The sequence below is a fragment of the Haemaphysalis longicornis genome, unplaced genomic scaffold (genome assembly GCF_048455015.1).
Source record: "Haemaphysalis longicornis isolate Haplotype H1 unplaced genomic scaffold, Haemaphysalis longicornis Haplotype H1 scaffold_6, whole genome shotgun sequence".
NCBI classification, from domain to species: Eukaryota; Metazoa; Arthropoda; class Arachnida; order Ixodida; family Ixodidae; genus Haemaphysalis; species Haemaphysalis longicornis.
Genome location: NW_027526407.1, coordinates 65,681,667 through 65,699,708, shown reverse-complemented (window position 1 = coordinate 65,699,708; position 18,042 = coordinate 65,681,667). Strand labels below are relative to the sequence as shown.

The following is an 18,042-nucleotide window of genomic DNA, read 5'->3' as shown; positions in this document are numbered from 1 at the left end:
CAAGTGAGAGGGGAAAAACAGAGAACAGCGGTCTGTACTCCAGGCAAACATGTGCTTACCATTAACTAGGACCAACACTACCTATACAACACTGCATGCAGTATTAGCCACTTTCCAATTGGAGCAGTAGGAATGCCTGATACCAGCTGAGAAACTAGGCGTCCCGGAGGCCCTAAACATGGCAGTGCAGGGACACCACCTTGCAAAGGCTGTACAAACATTACAAACTCTTTTGAATGGTTTTGACGAAGCAGCGCTGCTCGGCAAACAGTACTCATGCCGGCAGCAAATGGAAAGGCTACTGAGCGGGGAAGGGCAAAAGAGAGCAACATAAAAGCAGCCGCTTTTGCCATTTTCAGCTGACGCGACAGGCAATGCTACACAGGCAGCGTTGCTCGAACAACGAACAAGCCTGGGTGACCCGAAGCTGTGTACAATTACACGCGGACTTTTCCAGACTTTGCAGGAACCGGAATTCGATTAGAGTAATGCAACCGTACAAAAGTCCAATCTAAACCATTATCACTGCTTTACCTTTCCACGTACAGCTGTATTTACTGTGCCCTGCCAAGTTTATGAAAATTTAAGTTATTGCAGCCACGTGAGTCTTTCCGCACAATAGCGGAAACGAGAAAAAAAGTTGATAAATATAGTTTAAATTAGTATTGCTAATGCACGTTGTAGTGTTCCTGTCTATTTTTGCATGACTTATCTACGGTTGCCAAACAGGTGAAATCCTCCCCACAATACTCACTGTTTGCAGACACGTTGAGCTTAAGAAAAGGGGTCAGGATCTGGGAAGTGCAACTACAGGACTAGCCAGAACATGCATTTTGTCCTCGCCTATTTTGTAAAGGTGTGCGGACATTTGAAGCTCCGCAAATGAGGTGTGATATCCGATTTCCCACGCACAGATACAATTCAAAGTATTTGATGTTGCATTTAAAGTATCTAAATATGACGAATAATGCGCACTGGGTTTGCAACAAGATGTTTAGATTTTTAAAACTTCCACCATGTGGTTTTTGTGTTTTTCGATTGAGTTTCTGGCATGACCGTTGCTTGCAAGAAGCATGTATGCTAACCATGGGGCCGTGGTAGCTGAAGTGGAACGCTGCTTTTAGGTAGCTAAAGTGGAACACTACTTGCATCTAAGTGGAACACTACTTGTATGTAACTGAAATGGAACACTACATGCACGCAGCTGAAGTGGAACACTACTTGATCTTAGAAGAGGTGGAACACTACCTCACTTAGCTAAGTGGAACACCATCACTTACCGTATTTACTTGATTATAAGGCGATCACGATTATACCGCAAGGGTGCAGTTGGAAGTATAATATATATATATATAATTGAATCAGAATAGGAAATGAGGGGCTCGTTTAAACAGGACAGAAATAAAGGTTGGCAGTCAAGAAAACCTCGGAAAGCAAAGGGGAGGATGTGGTAGGTCATTTAAACAGATAAAGAATTTGGAAAGAAAGAAAGTGGAGAAAAAATGCCCACCAGGCGGGATCTGAGCCCACGACCTCCAGAATACCGGTCTGGTGCAATGACCACTATGCTGCTGGCGGAGCTATTTTCTCCTCCACTTTCTGGGGTATTTATGTTAAGGTATTTTTGTTTCCTGCTCGGATCCCACCCGGCAGGCATTTTTTCTCCACTTTCTTTCTTTCCAAATTCTTTATCTGTTTCAATGACCTACCACATCCTCCCCTTTGCTTTCCAAGGTTTTCTTGACTGCCAACCCTTATTTCCATACACACACACACACACACACACACACACACACACACGCACACACACTAGGCTTCGAATATAAGGCGGAATATGACTTTGAGACTACGGATTTTAGAAAAAAAAAAAAACGCATTATATTTGATTAAATATGGTAACTAAGTACTTGCACGTATCTAAAGTGGAACACTACTAGCGCTTAGCTAAGTGGAGCACTGCTTTCGTGTGGCTCAAGTGGAACACCACTTGCACATGGCTGAAGTGGAACAGTACTCGCACGCAGCTTAAATGAAATGCTACCATCACAACCTGCCAAAAGTGCTTCATGTATCTGAAACTTGATAATTTGCATTTCTTCGCAACAATAAGTTTATTTTGTGTTGCTGTTTTTTTATCCTGCCTTAAAGGGACCCTGCAGCAACTACCACCAACTACTCGTAATGTATTTTGGAATAAATTCTACTGTCCCAGCAATCTCCTTCCGCATTACAAAAAAAAAAAAAAAAAAAAAAAAACCCACTCATTATCACCAAAACTACGAGTGATGAGAAATCGCGCATAATTGTTCCCCTTAACTCGACCGCGGACTATGTGACGAAAGCTGCGCACTCTCTCCTGGAGAGGGGGGTGGCTCGTGGCGTTCTCTTTGGCGGCCTTCGGTATATCACACGTGGGGGAGTTTTCTCTTTTCCTCGACAATGTGGATGGGCCTATTTCCGGTCTGGTGCAACAAAAAGCAGGCATTCCTGCCTGCTCACAAGTGCGCGCTTAGGTTGGTAGGGGTTTTTCGAAACAATAAACGTTTCTCGTTGAGTGGTTCGTCACTAAAACTCTGCGTGGATAAAAGAAACGCCAAAACTGTTCAAAACGTTCGGGCATAGAAGAGGTTGGTGCACAGTGGCGACGACGGTGGATGTGCCACGGGAAATGTGAGAAGCAAGCCGTGAAGTCGACGAGCAACAGCCAATAGGACAGCCACTGCTGCAGTGACGCGATTGGTACATAATGAGAAAAATTTAAGAGAGTGCGGTTGGTTTTTCCGTGTCTTTCACAGAGATTTGTGTGCTCACCACTTCACGTGCACATGCGATATTTGGCTCAAGTATTCCTGGCGGTGTAATCTAAACATCGCGCAGGTTTATTTGCACTGATGAAACAGTGTTGCAGGGTCCCTTTAATCACATTTATAACGTTCTGCAACATTTTTCTAGCCAAGTACTATTACAAAAATGTGTAAAATCCCGACCTTCCAATAAAACGCATTTCTATAGCTGTTTAGAAGCACTATGCACATATGAGTGCCGATGGCCATGCTGGCTTCTCATGAGGATTGGCCTGGCTTGGCTACGAGATTTGTCGCATAAAGTAGCGGCGTGCTGCGGCAACAGGGAAAAGCTGCAGGGGTTTCCAGGAAGGTTGTACTACCAATTGTTCTTATCAATGGTTGCATCAGTTGCACTCATCGTTGCTCTGCTCGCGCTTGCTGCCCTTTGCCGAGCTTTTGCCACCTTGGCTCCTTTGTGTTCCTTATCTCCCGTGCGCGGGCATACGCTGAAACTAGTCTGCCGAGAAAGCGTGCACTTGTGTTCATCTATGGCACCAAGCGAATGCGGCAGAACATTGCTGCACGCCAAGTGCTAAGCAAGCAATGAAGTTATGTGCAGTTCACCAGTGCAGACATTATTATTTTTTCAGTTTCCCGGCTCTTACGTAAGCTTCCTTTTCCCGGTCCCGTGAAAAACGCACCAGCGGGGTTCTACTGTATTTGGTTCACAGTAAAATTTTATAACGAATTTGCAGTCACATTTTTAATCCCTACACCTCCATTGTGCCTCCAAAAACATCTATCTCGAGTTCTGCCTAAGCACCCAGAGCAGATCTTCACTTCTGGGCACAATGGGATCAATTCAACCCACAACACAAACTTGGGGGGCCGCAATCGAAAACTATCACAGCAATGTTGCAAAGTGTTGTATTATACAAGAAAGCAAAGGTCGGCGAGGGGCGAAAAAAAGAAAGCGCTGCTCACTGGTGATGTCGTCGGAGAGGGCGCCGCCGCCGAGGTCCAGCTTGCATCGCTTGTCAGCGGTGAGCCGGTGGTGCTTCTTCAGCGGCCGCTTTGGCGGTTTCACCTTGCCCTTGTTCACCGACTTCGTCCCGGGACCTGCCCTCGCGTCCACCACCTGCGGTTCCAAAACGGGAGAGGGGGCTAAGAATCACGCCCGAAAACGAAACGGGCATTGACCGAGGAAGCTCATCTCTTGCCTTAGAGCGGCCTCACATCGACATCATACCTCAGATTTGACAAAACTTTGATATGACTACCAAAAAGCTTCGAGCGAACGCCCACCCCTGAAACATCGCCTGCCCCGTTTAGGGGTGAGGTATTCAATTTGCTGAAAGACCCCAAAGATTGCCCACCCTCTAAAATCAATGGCTTTAGTGCCAATGAGTAAAACAAAATAAGTGTTAATCATCTATTCATGTGCTGAAGCAGTCACTTATTTGTCCTTTCTGCACCTGAGCCAAATGTTTTGCCCATCTGGTATTTCTTCTTAATATCTCCCCAGTTTTGGTAGGCGGTGCGACCACTTTTTGCATTTTTTTTTGCCTGACCAAAAAGGCCGCCCATCCCGTATTTTTCACTTGATATCTCTGAAATTTGGGTGGTCGTTCTTTCGGGATTTTACGGTACATGTGCGGAGCCATAAACAAAATTCCGCACATTCAGGGTATTTTGGGCACGTGCAATCTTTTAATACCCTGCTCCCATCAAAATACGGTAACGACACTGGGATTTCACTGGGCGGCAGCCCGACTCACGTGATGCCAGTCGCGGGTGGTGCCGGGCGGGAGCTTCTTCCAGCGCTTGACCAGGAGCACGCAGGCGTTGCAGATTTCGCCCGAGCGCTGGTCCTCGGCCACAATGCGGAAGCAGCGCGCAAACTCGGCCTCGTACTTCTTGGAGTCGGTGAAGCGCGACGAGGACGACTTGGCCCGGCAGATGCAGCAGCCCAGCGCCGACCGGTAGATCTTGGGCTTGTGGAAGCTAAACATGGCCACTGCCAGCTCCTCCTGACACTCTGCGGCTCTCCGGTCACCAGCTCCCCCAGCTGCTGTCGGCGAGGGCGGCAAAGGTGCAGGGGGGCGCATTAATAACCCTTCGATGCCCAAAAATTTATTATTTCACTTAGGCGTGTGAGAAGTTTTCTATGATCTAAAAAGACTTCCGACATCACAAATACGAAGTCAGAAAAAAAAAATTGGTTCACTAGGACAGACACTGGGACACACTGGACCCCGACTGCTCATATATTGCTTGAACATTGATCAGCATGATTTATGGTTCAAGCGAAGACAATAATGTAAAGTTTGTATTGCTATCATTCGTAGTAACAATGAAGTTTCACAATTTCGGTAACCTGTCACTAGCCCATGGAGCCACCTGGGCTCGATGTGAGTTGATACGTGTAAATATTTCTTTTTAGCACACGGAAGTACGTGCTGCCCTCCCTTCTTTAATTTTTGAAGGTCCAGGATCCTATGGTGTTAAATGTAGAAAAATTGTTTTAGTTTCTGCTCCTAAGCAACACTGGCCATCAAAAGATTAAATGGCTAGCTAAATGTCAGCTACAGCTACAAGATCGCCAGCATGATCTCCGATACGCCCACTCAACACGGTTGAACTCCTGCCTACGAGTCTGGTACACGGGCAATTCTGCACAGGACGGGAAACTACGTTTAACATGAATGTGGTTACTGCGAACCGCTTGCGCCATATTGTCCTAATACGCGCTGTCATTCTGGTAGGCATAGTTAACATAAATCAATATTGGTCAAGCTTGTCAACAACCATCTTGCATATTCTCTAATAAAATCGGCACGAATTTTCTGACCTGGTACGACACACACATAATAACTTAGAATGGGACTGTAGTGCACGAACACATTTACCAAAGGAACTTCGAGTCTACAGAAATTATAATCAACCCGTTTTTTGTTACCCAAGTGTAAAAACGAGAGCGAAGCAGTGATGCCACGTGCCGCCAAAAGTTTAAGCTCCCCATTGTTTGGCCAATTAAACACATTTGCCAATGGGCGACATTCTGCCCCCATGTCCATACAGGCCGGGCTCTTTTGGCGCAAAGCAAAAGTTTAAACATGGTGACAGGTTCCTCTGCACACCAAAGCAACCTTGAATACATTACATCAGCCTTATTTACAAAAGAATGTGCAGTAAGGGAGAATTTTTTCCATCAAAGAAATTCTGGAAATAAAATGAAGGTGGAGTTATTGGGGCTCGAACCCAGGATAAGCATTAAGAGCAGCGATACCTGCTAGACCACTGGTCGAAGAGCCAGCTTGTCTTAGCAGTTGATTAACAAGATTGCGGCAGTGTTAAAAGCTAACCAGTAGATGGCGCTAGGTGTAACAGAAAGTGCCTGACTTGGAAATTGAATGTCGTTGCCAATTGCTCGCTGCAGAAGCACTTGGGTTGGTAGCTAGAGCTCTGGATGCATTTGCTTAAGGGACAAGACCAAAGTAGTGGACTCGAAATAATAACTAGCTTTTATGCAGTATTTTTCGCCCGTACTGTGGTTGAGTGGTCTAGTTGTCCGCCTGTCATTCATGCCACTTCAGCATCCAGAGGTTCGATTAATTGAATTGATTATGGGGTTTAACGCAGCAAAGCTACACAGGTTATGAGGCATGCCATAGTGGAGGGCTCAGGATTAATTTTGACCACCTGGAGATTTTTAATCTGCGCCGAAATCTCGAACACACGGGCATTTTATCTACAGGTTCAATCTCCACCCCGATCGACTTTGTCACGCCTGATTAGACGAATACTCATCAGATAATAAGTCAGAGCACCTCTGCGATGGTTGCCAGACAACCATAGCGGTCGTGCCAATGGTCGCATGGATAGAAAACTGTTTAGGGCAGGTAACAAAAAATGCATTATTTTTAGCACAGTAGGATCTAATTAACATGGACTCGATTAAATCGACAAACAACGCTTTTGCTCTCTTGTAACGCACGCAGTGCAAATAACGTTTGCTTAAGACGGATTTTTAATGTACGAACACATTTCCACGGTCCCTTCGAGTTCACCGTAACTGTAGTTTACTGTAGATGCTGTTTACAGCTTTTACTCTGCAATAAACACAAAACACGTTCGACTCAGGAATGTTCTTCACTTGAGTTCGGTGCTGGTTGCACTGCTGGCTGTGAAGGTCAAGCACGGGTGCTTTATTATATATGTGCCTAGAAGCGAGAAATGTCTTACAAAACAGAGAAGCCATGACTTTCTAAAGCATTTCAGTTTAGGCTCTAAAAAAGCCTGTTCAAAATGATAAAGTTCAAAAAAGGCAATTTCTTTCCGCGACAACTTAAATTGCCATTGACGATTTTCTTCCACATTTGCAAGAAACGCTTTCATGTCAACATACAATAAAAGTACTGTCCAGCTTGACGCAGCTACAAGCCAGTAAACCCACATTGCTGCAATGGCACCACGTTACCAAAGTGTCAAGTTAACTGCCATTTTTTTCAACCTACAAGTAACAGCTAAAATGTAAACATACAAAATACTGCAGAAAATTAAGAAAATCACCCGAATGATCAGGCAGACAGGAAGCAGTACTAAAAAAAATATTCATGGAAATCGGAGAGGTGTTCAACTCCCCCAAACTGTCTTCCATTCCAACCCAATTACACCCTTTTTACACCCCTGCACTACAGCTTATTTTCGAAAGCCAGGAAAAAGAAAAAAAAAAGACCTTCCTCTGCTGACATCCACATGGCCAATTTAGAAGTCATCCACATACCAGAAAACACACAGCACATGATCATGGTAACTGAGGTAATCGAGGAAAGGACTTCCCTGTTACCCAGTGACCCAATTCAATCGACAAGCACCGAAAGGAATCAACGCAACGCGGGCCGAGCGCCACCGACGGTGTCACTCATCCGCGCCGCAGTCGGCATGACCGTCATTGAAATCACCGCCGCCTCAACCTACCTCGACACACATCGCATCGGCACTAACGTCTCACGCGGTACCGAAGCGACAACGCAGAAAGTCACGGCGCGCGTGGGCTAACGGCGCCGACACGGGCATGGGAAGACCAATCCAGGAACTTTCCGGAAGCGCGGAGATCCGACATACTGACCCGCGATCCGTTGCGCTGCTACCTTCGAAGCGCTCGCCGCCCGTCCCCCTCGGACACCACCTCCACCTCGCCTCCGCCGCCGCGCACTCCCAAGCCCCGTCGACTCCTCCGCCGAGCAGCCGCCGTGACACGAACATTGACGAGCGCCGGGGAGCTGGGACACTCCGACGACGTCTCCGCGTCGCAAGAGCCGACACCACGAACCCTGGCCTTCCCGCTGCGTCCTCCCGGAGGGAAAACCCACGTCGACGACGACGAGCGCGGCAGCTGGGAAAAAACCGTGCAGTCCCTACCGCAGCGGCCTAACGATTCGGGTGGCTGCAGTGCAGTCGACGGCGCAGAGACGTGCACCGCTTTTTTTCGCAGTCCCGGACTTGCGAGGGAGAGAGAGCGAGAGCGAGAGTTCGTCCCAACCTTCACTCCCGCTGCGTTGCTGTGTGCGTTTCCCTAGCGCCCCGGGAAGACCCGAACCCCACCTCCTCCCTCCTACCAAAAATCGATTCTCTTGAGCCGCGAAGCAGCCCGTACGCTCGCTAAACGGCGGCGCTCCGAGCGCTGGAGCCATTGCGCAGGACTCTTCGGGACTTATCCACATTCCCTTTTTATTTAGTTATTTCGCAGTGCTATCCTAACCACCAGCGGAGGGCCGAAAACGAACTCAAATGCGGGGGAAAAAGTCGACGAGCGCACGGCCCGCCGCCTCTTGTCGTCAGAGCCGCCTTGCACAACGGCCTGGAATTTCGATGCTTAAATGTTTTACTCGTTCCTTTTTCTCCCGTCTTTTCTTCGCCTTCCCCGTTAGTTCGCAGCGTCTAGACGAAAGGGTAAAAGCTGTCACGTGACGAAATGCGCGCACGGGTCGTCATTTCGGAATGCAGACGGCGAGCAGCAGACGATCGTCTGCAGGAGTTCGAATTGCAACCAATGATGACCCCCACGCATATATCTTTCACGGCAATTTTTCTGTTTCCCTTCTGGCGCTCGATCAAATGGCGCACTCGATCGGCCGGCGATATCGCTGTCGCTTGTGCCCCTTCGGCAGCGACCTCTTCTTGGAAGCAGCGGTGACGACACGCGCAGGGCTCGGCGAACTGTCGAAACCGACGCGTCTAGGTCTTTGGTCTTTCGCGAACGCCTCGCAAAAGCGGAATTTTACGACAGCAAGCTCGTTACCATTGTGGCCATCGACGCCCTCCCGTTAAGTTGCAGTGCGCGCTTAACAACTTCGAGCCCTGTCCGGACAATTAAAAATGATTTACACCCTTACGGGTGTAAATCATTTAACAGCGATTTACGACACCCTTACGGTGTAAAGGATGCCAGTTAGACAGTGCAGACTCCCTTTAAGAGTGTAAACCAGCTTGTCATATTTTGCCTGTTTCAACACAACATCGAATACACGTTGTAATGTGCGACGCCTTACAAGTGGGAGTTTTCAGCGCCTTCGAACACTGAAAAATGATCACCATTAAGGGGAATTTTCACTCCTGCGAAAGCACAAGAAAACACCCGTTTAAAGGGTGCTACAAATCACACCCTTAAACCCTAGCAAAAACAAAACACACCCTTGTAAAGGTGTTTGTCGTTTGTAGCACCTTTTACAAGAATGTTTTTCAAAGATTTTGCCAGGGTGTTAGTTATAGGCAGTGACGATTCCGCTTCACGTTGTAAACCATTTTACACTGCAGCAGCATCAGCTGAAATTACTATCGTTTGAATTGGTTCATCACGTACAACGCGACTGCAATTCGCCGGCATCCGCCATTCGCGCGGGACAGCGGCCTTCGCAAATCTTCCATAAACATCTACTAACAGACCGTCCGCGCAAGATTTTTTTTTCATATGCAAAATTGGTCGCGATTAAAACTCCTACGCCTTCACGTTTCGGTATGCATCAAATGAATCTCGCGTGTCCGGAAGTGATGTAGTCTAGGGTGGTGACGTTACTTGCCGGAGCATTTCGGCTACGGCACAGAGCATACAGACGGGTACAATTATCTACAGTATGAGGAACAATGTTCTTCATACGTGAGCTACACACAGTGCAGGGCACCACGGACAGGGCGCTACACTTATCTACAAGTGTAGCGCCCTTTTTCAACTCAGCCCCGGTTTTGTAGTGTCTTGGACTAATGCCATTTAGAGGTACACTGTACCACTCTGAATCCTATAAGCAGGCTACTTCGGTTCCAACATTTGTTAAAAAGTTTGTATCTGAACTTTTCACATATATATCCAATTGAAGGTATACTATCAGCGGCAATATATACGTGGATTCGACGCAAGACACGAAACTACAGCGCTACAAATCAAACATTACGGTGGCGCGAGAACGCATGGCCATGCAGTATTTCAGTACGGCTAATCGAGACCTGCGCCAAAGAATACCCATATGATTAACCAAAATATTAAAGCTATCAAATATCAGCGAAGGTTCGATCCGACTTCGGCTCAATACGAGGCGCGCGTAGCGCAGAGCTACGAGTTTCTGATCACCTCGCGCTCTCCATGCGACCGCCGGAAGCTAGTCCTATCTTGATATCTCGGAGCGCGTGGTATTGAAGGACAGAGTAGCGATGCCGTGAAGAACTTCGGCGCATGCGCAATGCGTGCGGTGCGAAAATACTCGCATGCGGGGAATAAGCCGCACTGGAAAAAGGTCCTCTGCAACGTCACAGCTCATGGTCTACAGCACGCGATGGAGCGATAGCCATGCCGCGTTATTCTGGCTCCTGCCGCTCTCACAACCAGGAGCACGATTCTCTAAAACGACGACCACTTTGAAATGACGCGGTGTCGGCGTGATGAATGTGTGTTGTCCGAACTTCTTGAGTTCCGTGAACGTGCAAAAGCCCGCAGTTTTCTATAATCCCGGCAGTAAACTAGCCTCGTTTCGCGCATTAGTTTGCCGCCGGGATTATAGAAAACTGCCGGCTCGTGCACGCTCACGGAACTCCCGAAGCAAGAACACGCGTTCATCACGCCGACACCATGTCAGTTCGAAAATAACGGCCGTCGTCTCAGAGAATCCATCCCCAGAAGGAGCTGATACTACAGGTTTTCCCGCTCAATTTAATCCAATCGCCATACAATTTAATCCAAGCGCCAGTCAATTTAATCCAAGTGCCATCTAATTTAATCCAAACGCCATCTAATTTAATCCAGGTGTCAGGGAATTTAATCCAAGTGCCAACCAATTTAATCCAAGTGCCAACCAATTTAATCCAGCTGTTGGAAGGTTGTTCAGGGGTGTTTTGTGCGGCATTAGGCGAGCTTTGCGGGCTTTGATGCCTGTGGTGTGATGAAAACGTGGGGTTCCTTGATGTCTTACGTGCGAAATATCATATGAGCGTAGCTTAATGGACATTTACGAACATCCGCAAATCGGGAGAGCGGTCTCGTTTGATCCGTAGGTGGCGTGGGGTGATCGTCTGCGAGATCGTCAGAAGTGTCGTCTGCTGGCGTATTGTTACCCCAGCAGATTTGCCAGCGCATTTTTACGCGAGCAAACGACGCTTCTGTCGCCAGCAGGCGACATTTCTGACGATCTCGCAGACGATATTATAATTCGGAAATATTTCTTAACACTGCAAAAAAGCATTAATGAGTTTTTACCAACGAAATGTCTTAAAGCATTATTACGCAAGGAGCAGACGATAATTCTGACGCGCGTTACACTACGCTGGCAAGTCGGGTGGCGTAACAATACCGGAACAGACGATACGTCTAAGAAACTCGCAGACGATCACCACAAGGCACCGACGGAGTAAAAAGACCGCTGTCCTGGCCTGCGGGTGTTTGAAAATGTCCCGAGGAAGACCGAAGAAAGCGCCGGGTGAAGGAAAGAAGAAGTACAACTCCGTTTCAAATGTCGACAGAGCCCGGATAGTTGAGGTTTATCGGCGTGGTGGCGACTTAAAACTTCTCGCTGAGACGCTTGGCATAAACGTCAAGACGGCTAGATCCATTGCAGCAACGGACCGCAGCACCGCAAGAAAACGTGGCGGTTCGTCAAAGAAGTTCGACATGACCGTCGTACACGCGCTGACCGAGATTGTTGACAATAACCCATCTTTCACGCTTTCTCAGATTCGGTCTGCCCTCATCGAAACCATGCCAGACCTTGAGATTAGTTTCTCCAGCATCGACCGGTTGTTAGATGGTCACGGCTATTCCCTGAAGTTGGCCACGCTAAGACCGGTAGAGAGAAACAGCCCGGAAGTCAAGGCGAAGCGCCGGGAGTACGCAGAATGGCTTCAAAATGAAGGCACGACGGTGTCACGCTACTACATTGATGAGACCAATTTTAATGTGTGGTGTGCGCGGAGTTTTGCAAGAGCGAAGAGAGGTGCTCCAGCCGTAAAACTTGTGACGGGCACCAGAGGGGCAAATGTAAACATCCTGCTCTGTATGTCGGCCAACGGCATCGTCCATTGGAGTATCGCCGACAAAGTACACTGGGCAGGCTTCAACGAATTTCTTGAAGAAGCGTCACAGCAAGCACATGAACAGGACCCCGACGGCGAGGCGGTCTTTATTTTTGACAATGCTCCAGCCCATCGACGGGCGGAAGTGGCGGCTTTGGCCGTGAGCCAACACACGATCCAAAGACTGCCGCCCTACAGCCCTTTCTTCAATCCAACTGAAGAGGTATTTTCGAAGTTCAAGTTCAATGTCAAGGCCTACCTAGAGGAACATCGACAGGCGCTCCTGAACGCGCCAGCAGGTGTGACAAAAAAACAACACCGGCGCTCCATGCTTGTCAACGCCGCGAAAGAGGCCATTGAGAACATCAGTCGCGTTGAATGTGCAGCGTATGACAGACACAACTTTTCGTTTGTTCGCGCTGCCATTAACATGGAGAATATGTAACCACATTCGTACGATCGCTACATAATACAACTCGAGATATCGCGAGGTGTCGTAAGACTGTTCACTTGTTCCTTGTGTGCTGTAATGTGAAAGACCCACTAAATAAAGAATTTCTTTCACATGGTCGAGTCATATAGCCGATATGACCGCATGCAATTTTATAATATGCGCGGATCGTGTGTCATGAAAACGAGTAAATTAAAGGGGCCTATTTCAAATCCGTTAGGCCAAAACCGGGTAACGACAGTATCGGCTGGGGGGGGGGGGGGGGGGGGGGGGTAAAAGTGTTGAGATGTCTAAGTGATTATTTACCACTCTCAAGTCTGACTACAACTACAGGTTTTCCGGCTCAGGTAATCAAATGTCCATAAAATATTTAATTCAAGCGCCAACCACTTTCATTTCTGCGCCAACAAAATTAATCCAGGTACCACAAGAATGTTCAGGAGAGTTTTGGGCGAAATTGGGCACAGCTTTGCGGACTTTGTTGCGAGTGGTGTCGTGAAAACGTGGTGTTTCTTGATCCATTATGGGCAAAATGTCTTATGCGAACAGCTCAATATACATTTACCAACACACGCAGACCGTTGCTGTGAGCTGGTCGTGTGCAACAGTGCCATCGATAACACACGCCAGAAGTACCGTCTCATCTTCGCGTAACAATGCATTCATAACTTCATTTGATAAAGACACATTACATAAAGGTCTTTTGCATTTTGATTTTCAAGAATTCATTGCTTTTATGCAGTGTTAAACAATATTTACGAATGATAATATCGTCTGCGAGATCGTCAGAAATATCGCCTGCTGGCGACAGAAGCGTCGTCTGCTCGCGTAAAAATGCGCTGGAAAATCTGCTTGGGTAACAATACGCGAGCAGACGACACTTCTGACGATCTCTCAGACGATCACCACACGCCGCCTACGGATCAAACGCGACCGCTCTCCTGATCTGCGGATGTTAGTAAATGTCCATTAAGAACACCACGTTTTCATCCCAACACGCGCATCAAAGCCCGCAAAGCTCGCCTAATGCCGCACAAAACACCCCTGAACAACCTTCAAACAGCTGGATTAAATTGGTTGGCACTTGGATTAAATTGGTTGACATTTGGATTAAATTCGCTGGCACCTGGATTAAATTCGATGGCGGTTGGATTAAATTAGATGGCACTTGGATTAAATTGGCTGGCGCTTGGATTAAATTGTATGGCGATTGGATTAAATTGAGCGGGAAAACCTGTAGAAGCGGGAGACGCACTACTCATATTTCTCCCAAATATATACACTCATAGTACGAGTGAAAACTGGGAACAACGGGAAGAACAATAACAAGGGCGTTTACTGACGTATCGGCAAGGGCCTCGCCTTCATAGTATGGGTACAGATTTACACCACATCAGCAGGAATGTGATTTAAACCTGTACCCTCACTCAGATGATGGCGGGTCCTTCGACGATACGAAAGCGAACGTCCTATATTGTTCTTTCCGTGTGTTCCCCTTTTCACTCATTTAAGATTATATATATATATATATATATATATATATATATATATATATATATATATATATATATATATATATATATATATATATATATATATATATATATATATATATATATATATATATACAAGAGAAGAAAAACTTCGAACAAGGTAAAAGCACGATTGTGGCCTACGTTTCAGCAAAGAGAACTTGCTTTCCTCAGGGAAAGCAAGTTCTCTTTGCTGAAACGTAGGCCACAATCGTGCTTTTACCTTGTTCGAAGTTTTTCTTCTCTTGTGTTCTCTACCATCTTCAAAGTTCTACTACTCCCTATATATATATATATATATATATATATATATATATATATATATATATATATATATATATATATATATATATATATATATATAAAGGGGCGGATTTTAGACTCCAGTCGGGCCGATAAGAAAGCAGCTGTGTGAACGCACGGCACATGCGGCGTTGAAGGATCCTCCGAAGGGAAGCAGCAGCGCAAGTGCGCGGGGAAGGACGAGCCTCCTTTCAAGGCCGCCGGCCGAGGCGATGGCCGACCGAGAGTTGCCGCAACGCCGACGTCGCGTCAGAGACGAACGGCCTGGCGGGCTATATCTACACGACCGCCACCGTGTTGTGGCGGCGGCCTGCGGGGCGGTTGGTTTCGCAAAGCACCCACTTGCCGCCACACGCGCGCTACTTCCAAGCAACTCGAGACACCTAAATGGGGAGGCGGAGACGTTGTGTAAACGGCCACCAAACACAGGCGACGCATCCACCGTTTTATCCACTCGGTACACGATACTAGCAGACAAAAAAAAAAAAAAAAATGGGGGAAAAAGAGGAAGGGGAGTGGGAAGCCCCCTCCCACTCTCCCAAAGGTCAAGAACAAGGGAGTGAGGAGTATCCCGCCCTCCCCCTCTCCTCAAGGGCCCCACAGCCCAAGCACTACAGGTGCTCGACTGTGCTGTGTCTGAGCCTTTCCTTGCCCTTAAACTAAACCTTAAAGCATAAGCAGCAGCGCACAACACTGCCTCAATCGACAGCAGCCAACAGGAAACACGGAGCACATGCCATTAGAGTGACGTTCAGCATTCTGCACACTGGCCGGTTAATCGGGTCGGTGTTGTACCGCAGTGTAATCAATGTAAGTGCACCTACGTGGCTTCAATGAGGGATGCCAGTTACGATAATTGAAAGACAGCTGATATCGGCTGTCTCACCAGACATTGAACTGCAGCGACATACAGTATGTATATGTATGTGAGGATACTCCTCACCTCGCATTGAAGAACACCTGAAATATGAGTAAGGTGACCACACATCCCTTTTGGAAGGGACAGTCCTATTTTTCAGGTCCGCTTCTGCTGTCTCGTCTTTTTGTCCCAATAAACAATCATGTCCCGTTTTCGCAGTCACTGCATAGTTTCAAAATTAACGCCAAGCAAGTTGATCAAACCAACAGTGTGGCCAACTCATATATTTTAAATATGACCTTAAGTACTGAAAAATAATTTACCAAGAGGGTAACATTGAAATCTATTTTTACCGAAGAATGCTTTCAAATTCTTGATGAACATGAATTTGAAGAGGCATTATTTCACCCGTGGACCATTGTCAAGCACATCATTGAAAGAAACTAGAATAGTGGAACTCTTCAGGTATTTCGGCCTCTCAGAGATGGGTTCGTGTTTTCAAAAAGGTGACCACAGGGGATGTACGCTGCAATGAGATTTCTCGCCGCATGAAACTGGCCACGTTTTCCTGGAACCACGGCTCTAGTGGAGCGCATTTTTTCCCGTTGTGAACTTGACATCGACATCAACCTGTTGTGAATATTGTGTGCAATATTACTTGTGTGGCTGAACTTTCTGTACAAGTGCGAATAATTTTACAACCGGGTCTTGGGTTATAAACTCTCGCTTCAAAAAAAATTAAACCACTTGGCAAAATACATCCGATCCCTTTTGTACCCACCCCCCTTCCCCAGCTATTGCGTCTCATTTTCTACCTCCAGGAATATGGTCACTTTAACTATGAGGCAGCATGATGTAGTAAAGAGTGATGCACCTAACGATTCTTACACGCACCAAAATCTAGACACACAAGTGTTTTCGTTTTTACCTCCATCAGAAAAATGGCCACTGCAGCTTGGATAAAACCCGAGTTTCCAGGCTCAGCGGCACAACACCTTATCTACTGAACCCCCTGGCAGGTAAACGGCATGAGAGGAAGCTTGACAGATGCAAGAGAGAACACCTGTTTTGCAAAGAGAATAAAGGAGACGATGGCATTGCCAGGTCGCCAAGTCCGGGGAGCGATCGCAAGTTTGGCTTTATGAAGAGTCCGCGCACTAGGGGCAGGGCCATATAAAGGTAGCCGCACACTGATAATTTTATAACAGACTCTCTCAAACGTGACAAGTTTACTGTCAGAATACCAGCATGGTTTTCATGAAAGGCATCAACAGATCCGATAGATGTGTTTATGGAACTGTTTCCACCCTTGACTCAGTCTGCCAGGTTGACCTAGTGTTCCTTGACTTCAGTAAGGCCTTTGATCATGTCATCATCATCATCATCATCATCACCACCACCACCACCAGCCTATCTACGCCCACTGCAGGGCAAAGGCCTCTCCCATTATTCTCCAATTGCCCCGGTCCTGTGCTAACTGTGACCAATTTATCCCCGCAAACTTCTTGATCTCATCTGCCCATCTAACTTTCTGCCGCCCCCTTCAACGATTGCCTTCTCTAGGGATCCACTCTGTTACCCTTAGTGACCAACGGTTTTCTTGCCTTCGCATTACATGCCCTGCCCACATCCATTTCTCCTTCTTAATTTCTACTAATATGTCCTTAACAAGCGTTTGTTCCCTCACCCACTCCGCTCTCTTCTTGTCCCTTAATGTTACACGTATCATCTTCCGTTCCATTGCGCGCTGAGTCTCCCTCAATTTAAGCTGAACCCTCTCAGTGAGCCTCCAAGTTTCTGCCCCGTAGGTGAGTACCGGTACGATGCAGCTGTCATACACTTTCTTTTTAAGGGGCAATGGTAGGCTGCCATTCATTATCTGAAAATGCCTGCTGAATGCACTCCACCCCATTCTTATCCTTCTAATTTGATCATGTACCTCAAAGCAAACATTCAGTCAAACTACTAAACTATAGCATACCCGGTTTTCTTGTTAGCTGGGTGAAATCCTGCCTGTCGAACAGGACTCGATATGGAGGTCTTCCACTCTTCGTGCTATGCACCACCAATCTTAGGTGTTCCGCAAGGAAGTATCTTGGGCCCTATTCTTTTCGTGACATCCACATGAGTTTTTCGCAGATGATTGCATAATTTCCGTAAAGTTACATGCCCTGACACTGGCACTGGCCAATTGAGCACATCGTGGTCCATAAGTTAAACTCAGACAAAACTCTGTTCTACCTTAAATCAATCAAAATAGAGCCATTTATCTTTTCTATTCACATTAAAAAATAACTAATGAATAACCCGATTACAGGTATTTTAGGGTGATAATCAGTAATAGTTTATCACTGTATAAGCACATTCAAAATGTCTGTGGAGCTTCCGTGAACAGGCATGCATTCATAAGCAACAAACTTCCTTACAGGAGTTAAAATGCTTATAGGTTAGCAAAGTGTGGGTTTCGGCTAGTTGGTGTCGGCTTATAAATCTTTGGTTTTTACTGAACTTCTTTCTGATTATTGCTCAAGCCATTAGTAGACATCTGAGTGC

At 46.8% G+C, this 18,042-nt stretch overlaps 1 protein-coding gene across 4 annotated transcripts in view; it reads right to left on the bottom strand.

Annotated features, from left to right (window-relative positions):
- LOC144142856 (SIN3-HDAC complex-associated factor) overlaps positions 1-18,042 on the bottom strand; it is a 35,566-nt gene that overhangs the window by 11,672 nt on the left and 5,852 nt on the right. For 2 of the 4 annotated variants that reach the window (XM_077674664.1, XM_077674661.1), the window contains exons 2-3: positions 4,565-4,854; positions 3,771-3,924 (exon numbers count right to left, since the gene is read on the bottom strand). In XM_077674664.1, the coding sequence (XP_077530790.1) occupies positions 3,771-3,924; positions 4,565-4,798 (388 nt within the window). In that variant the 5' untranslated portion in view covers positions 4,799-4,854. Of the gene's footprint in view, positions 1-3,770; positions 3,925-4,564; positions 4,858-7,917; positions 8,185-18,042 lie in introns of all 4 variants that reach the window. The other 2 variants (XM_077674663.1, XM_077674662.1) reach the window with 2 other exon arrangements.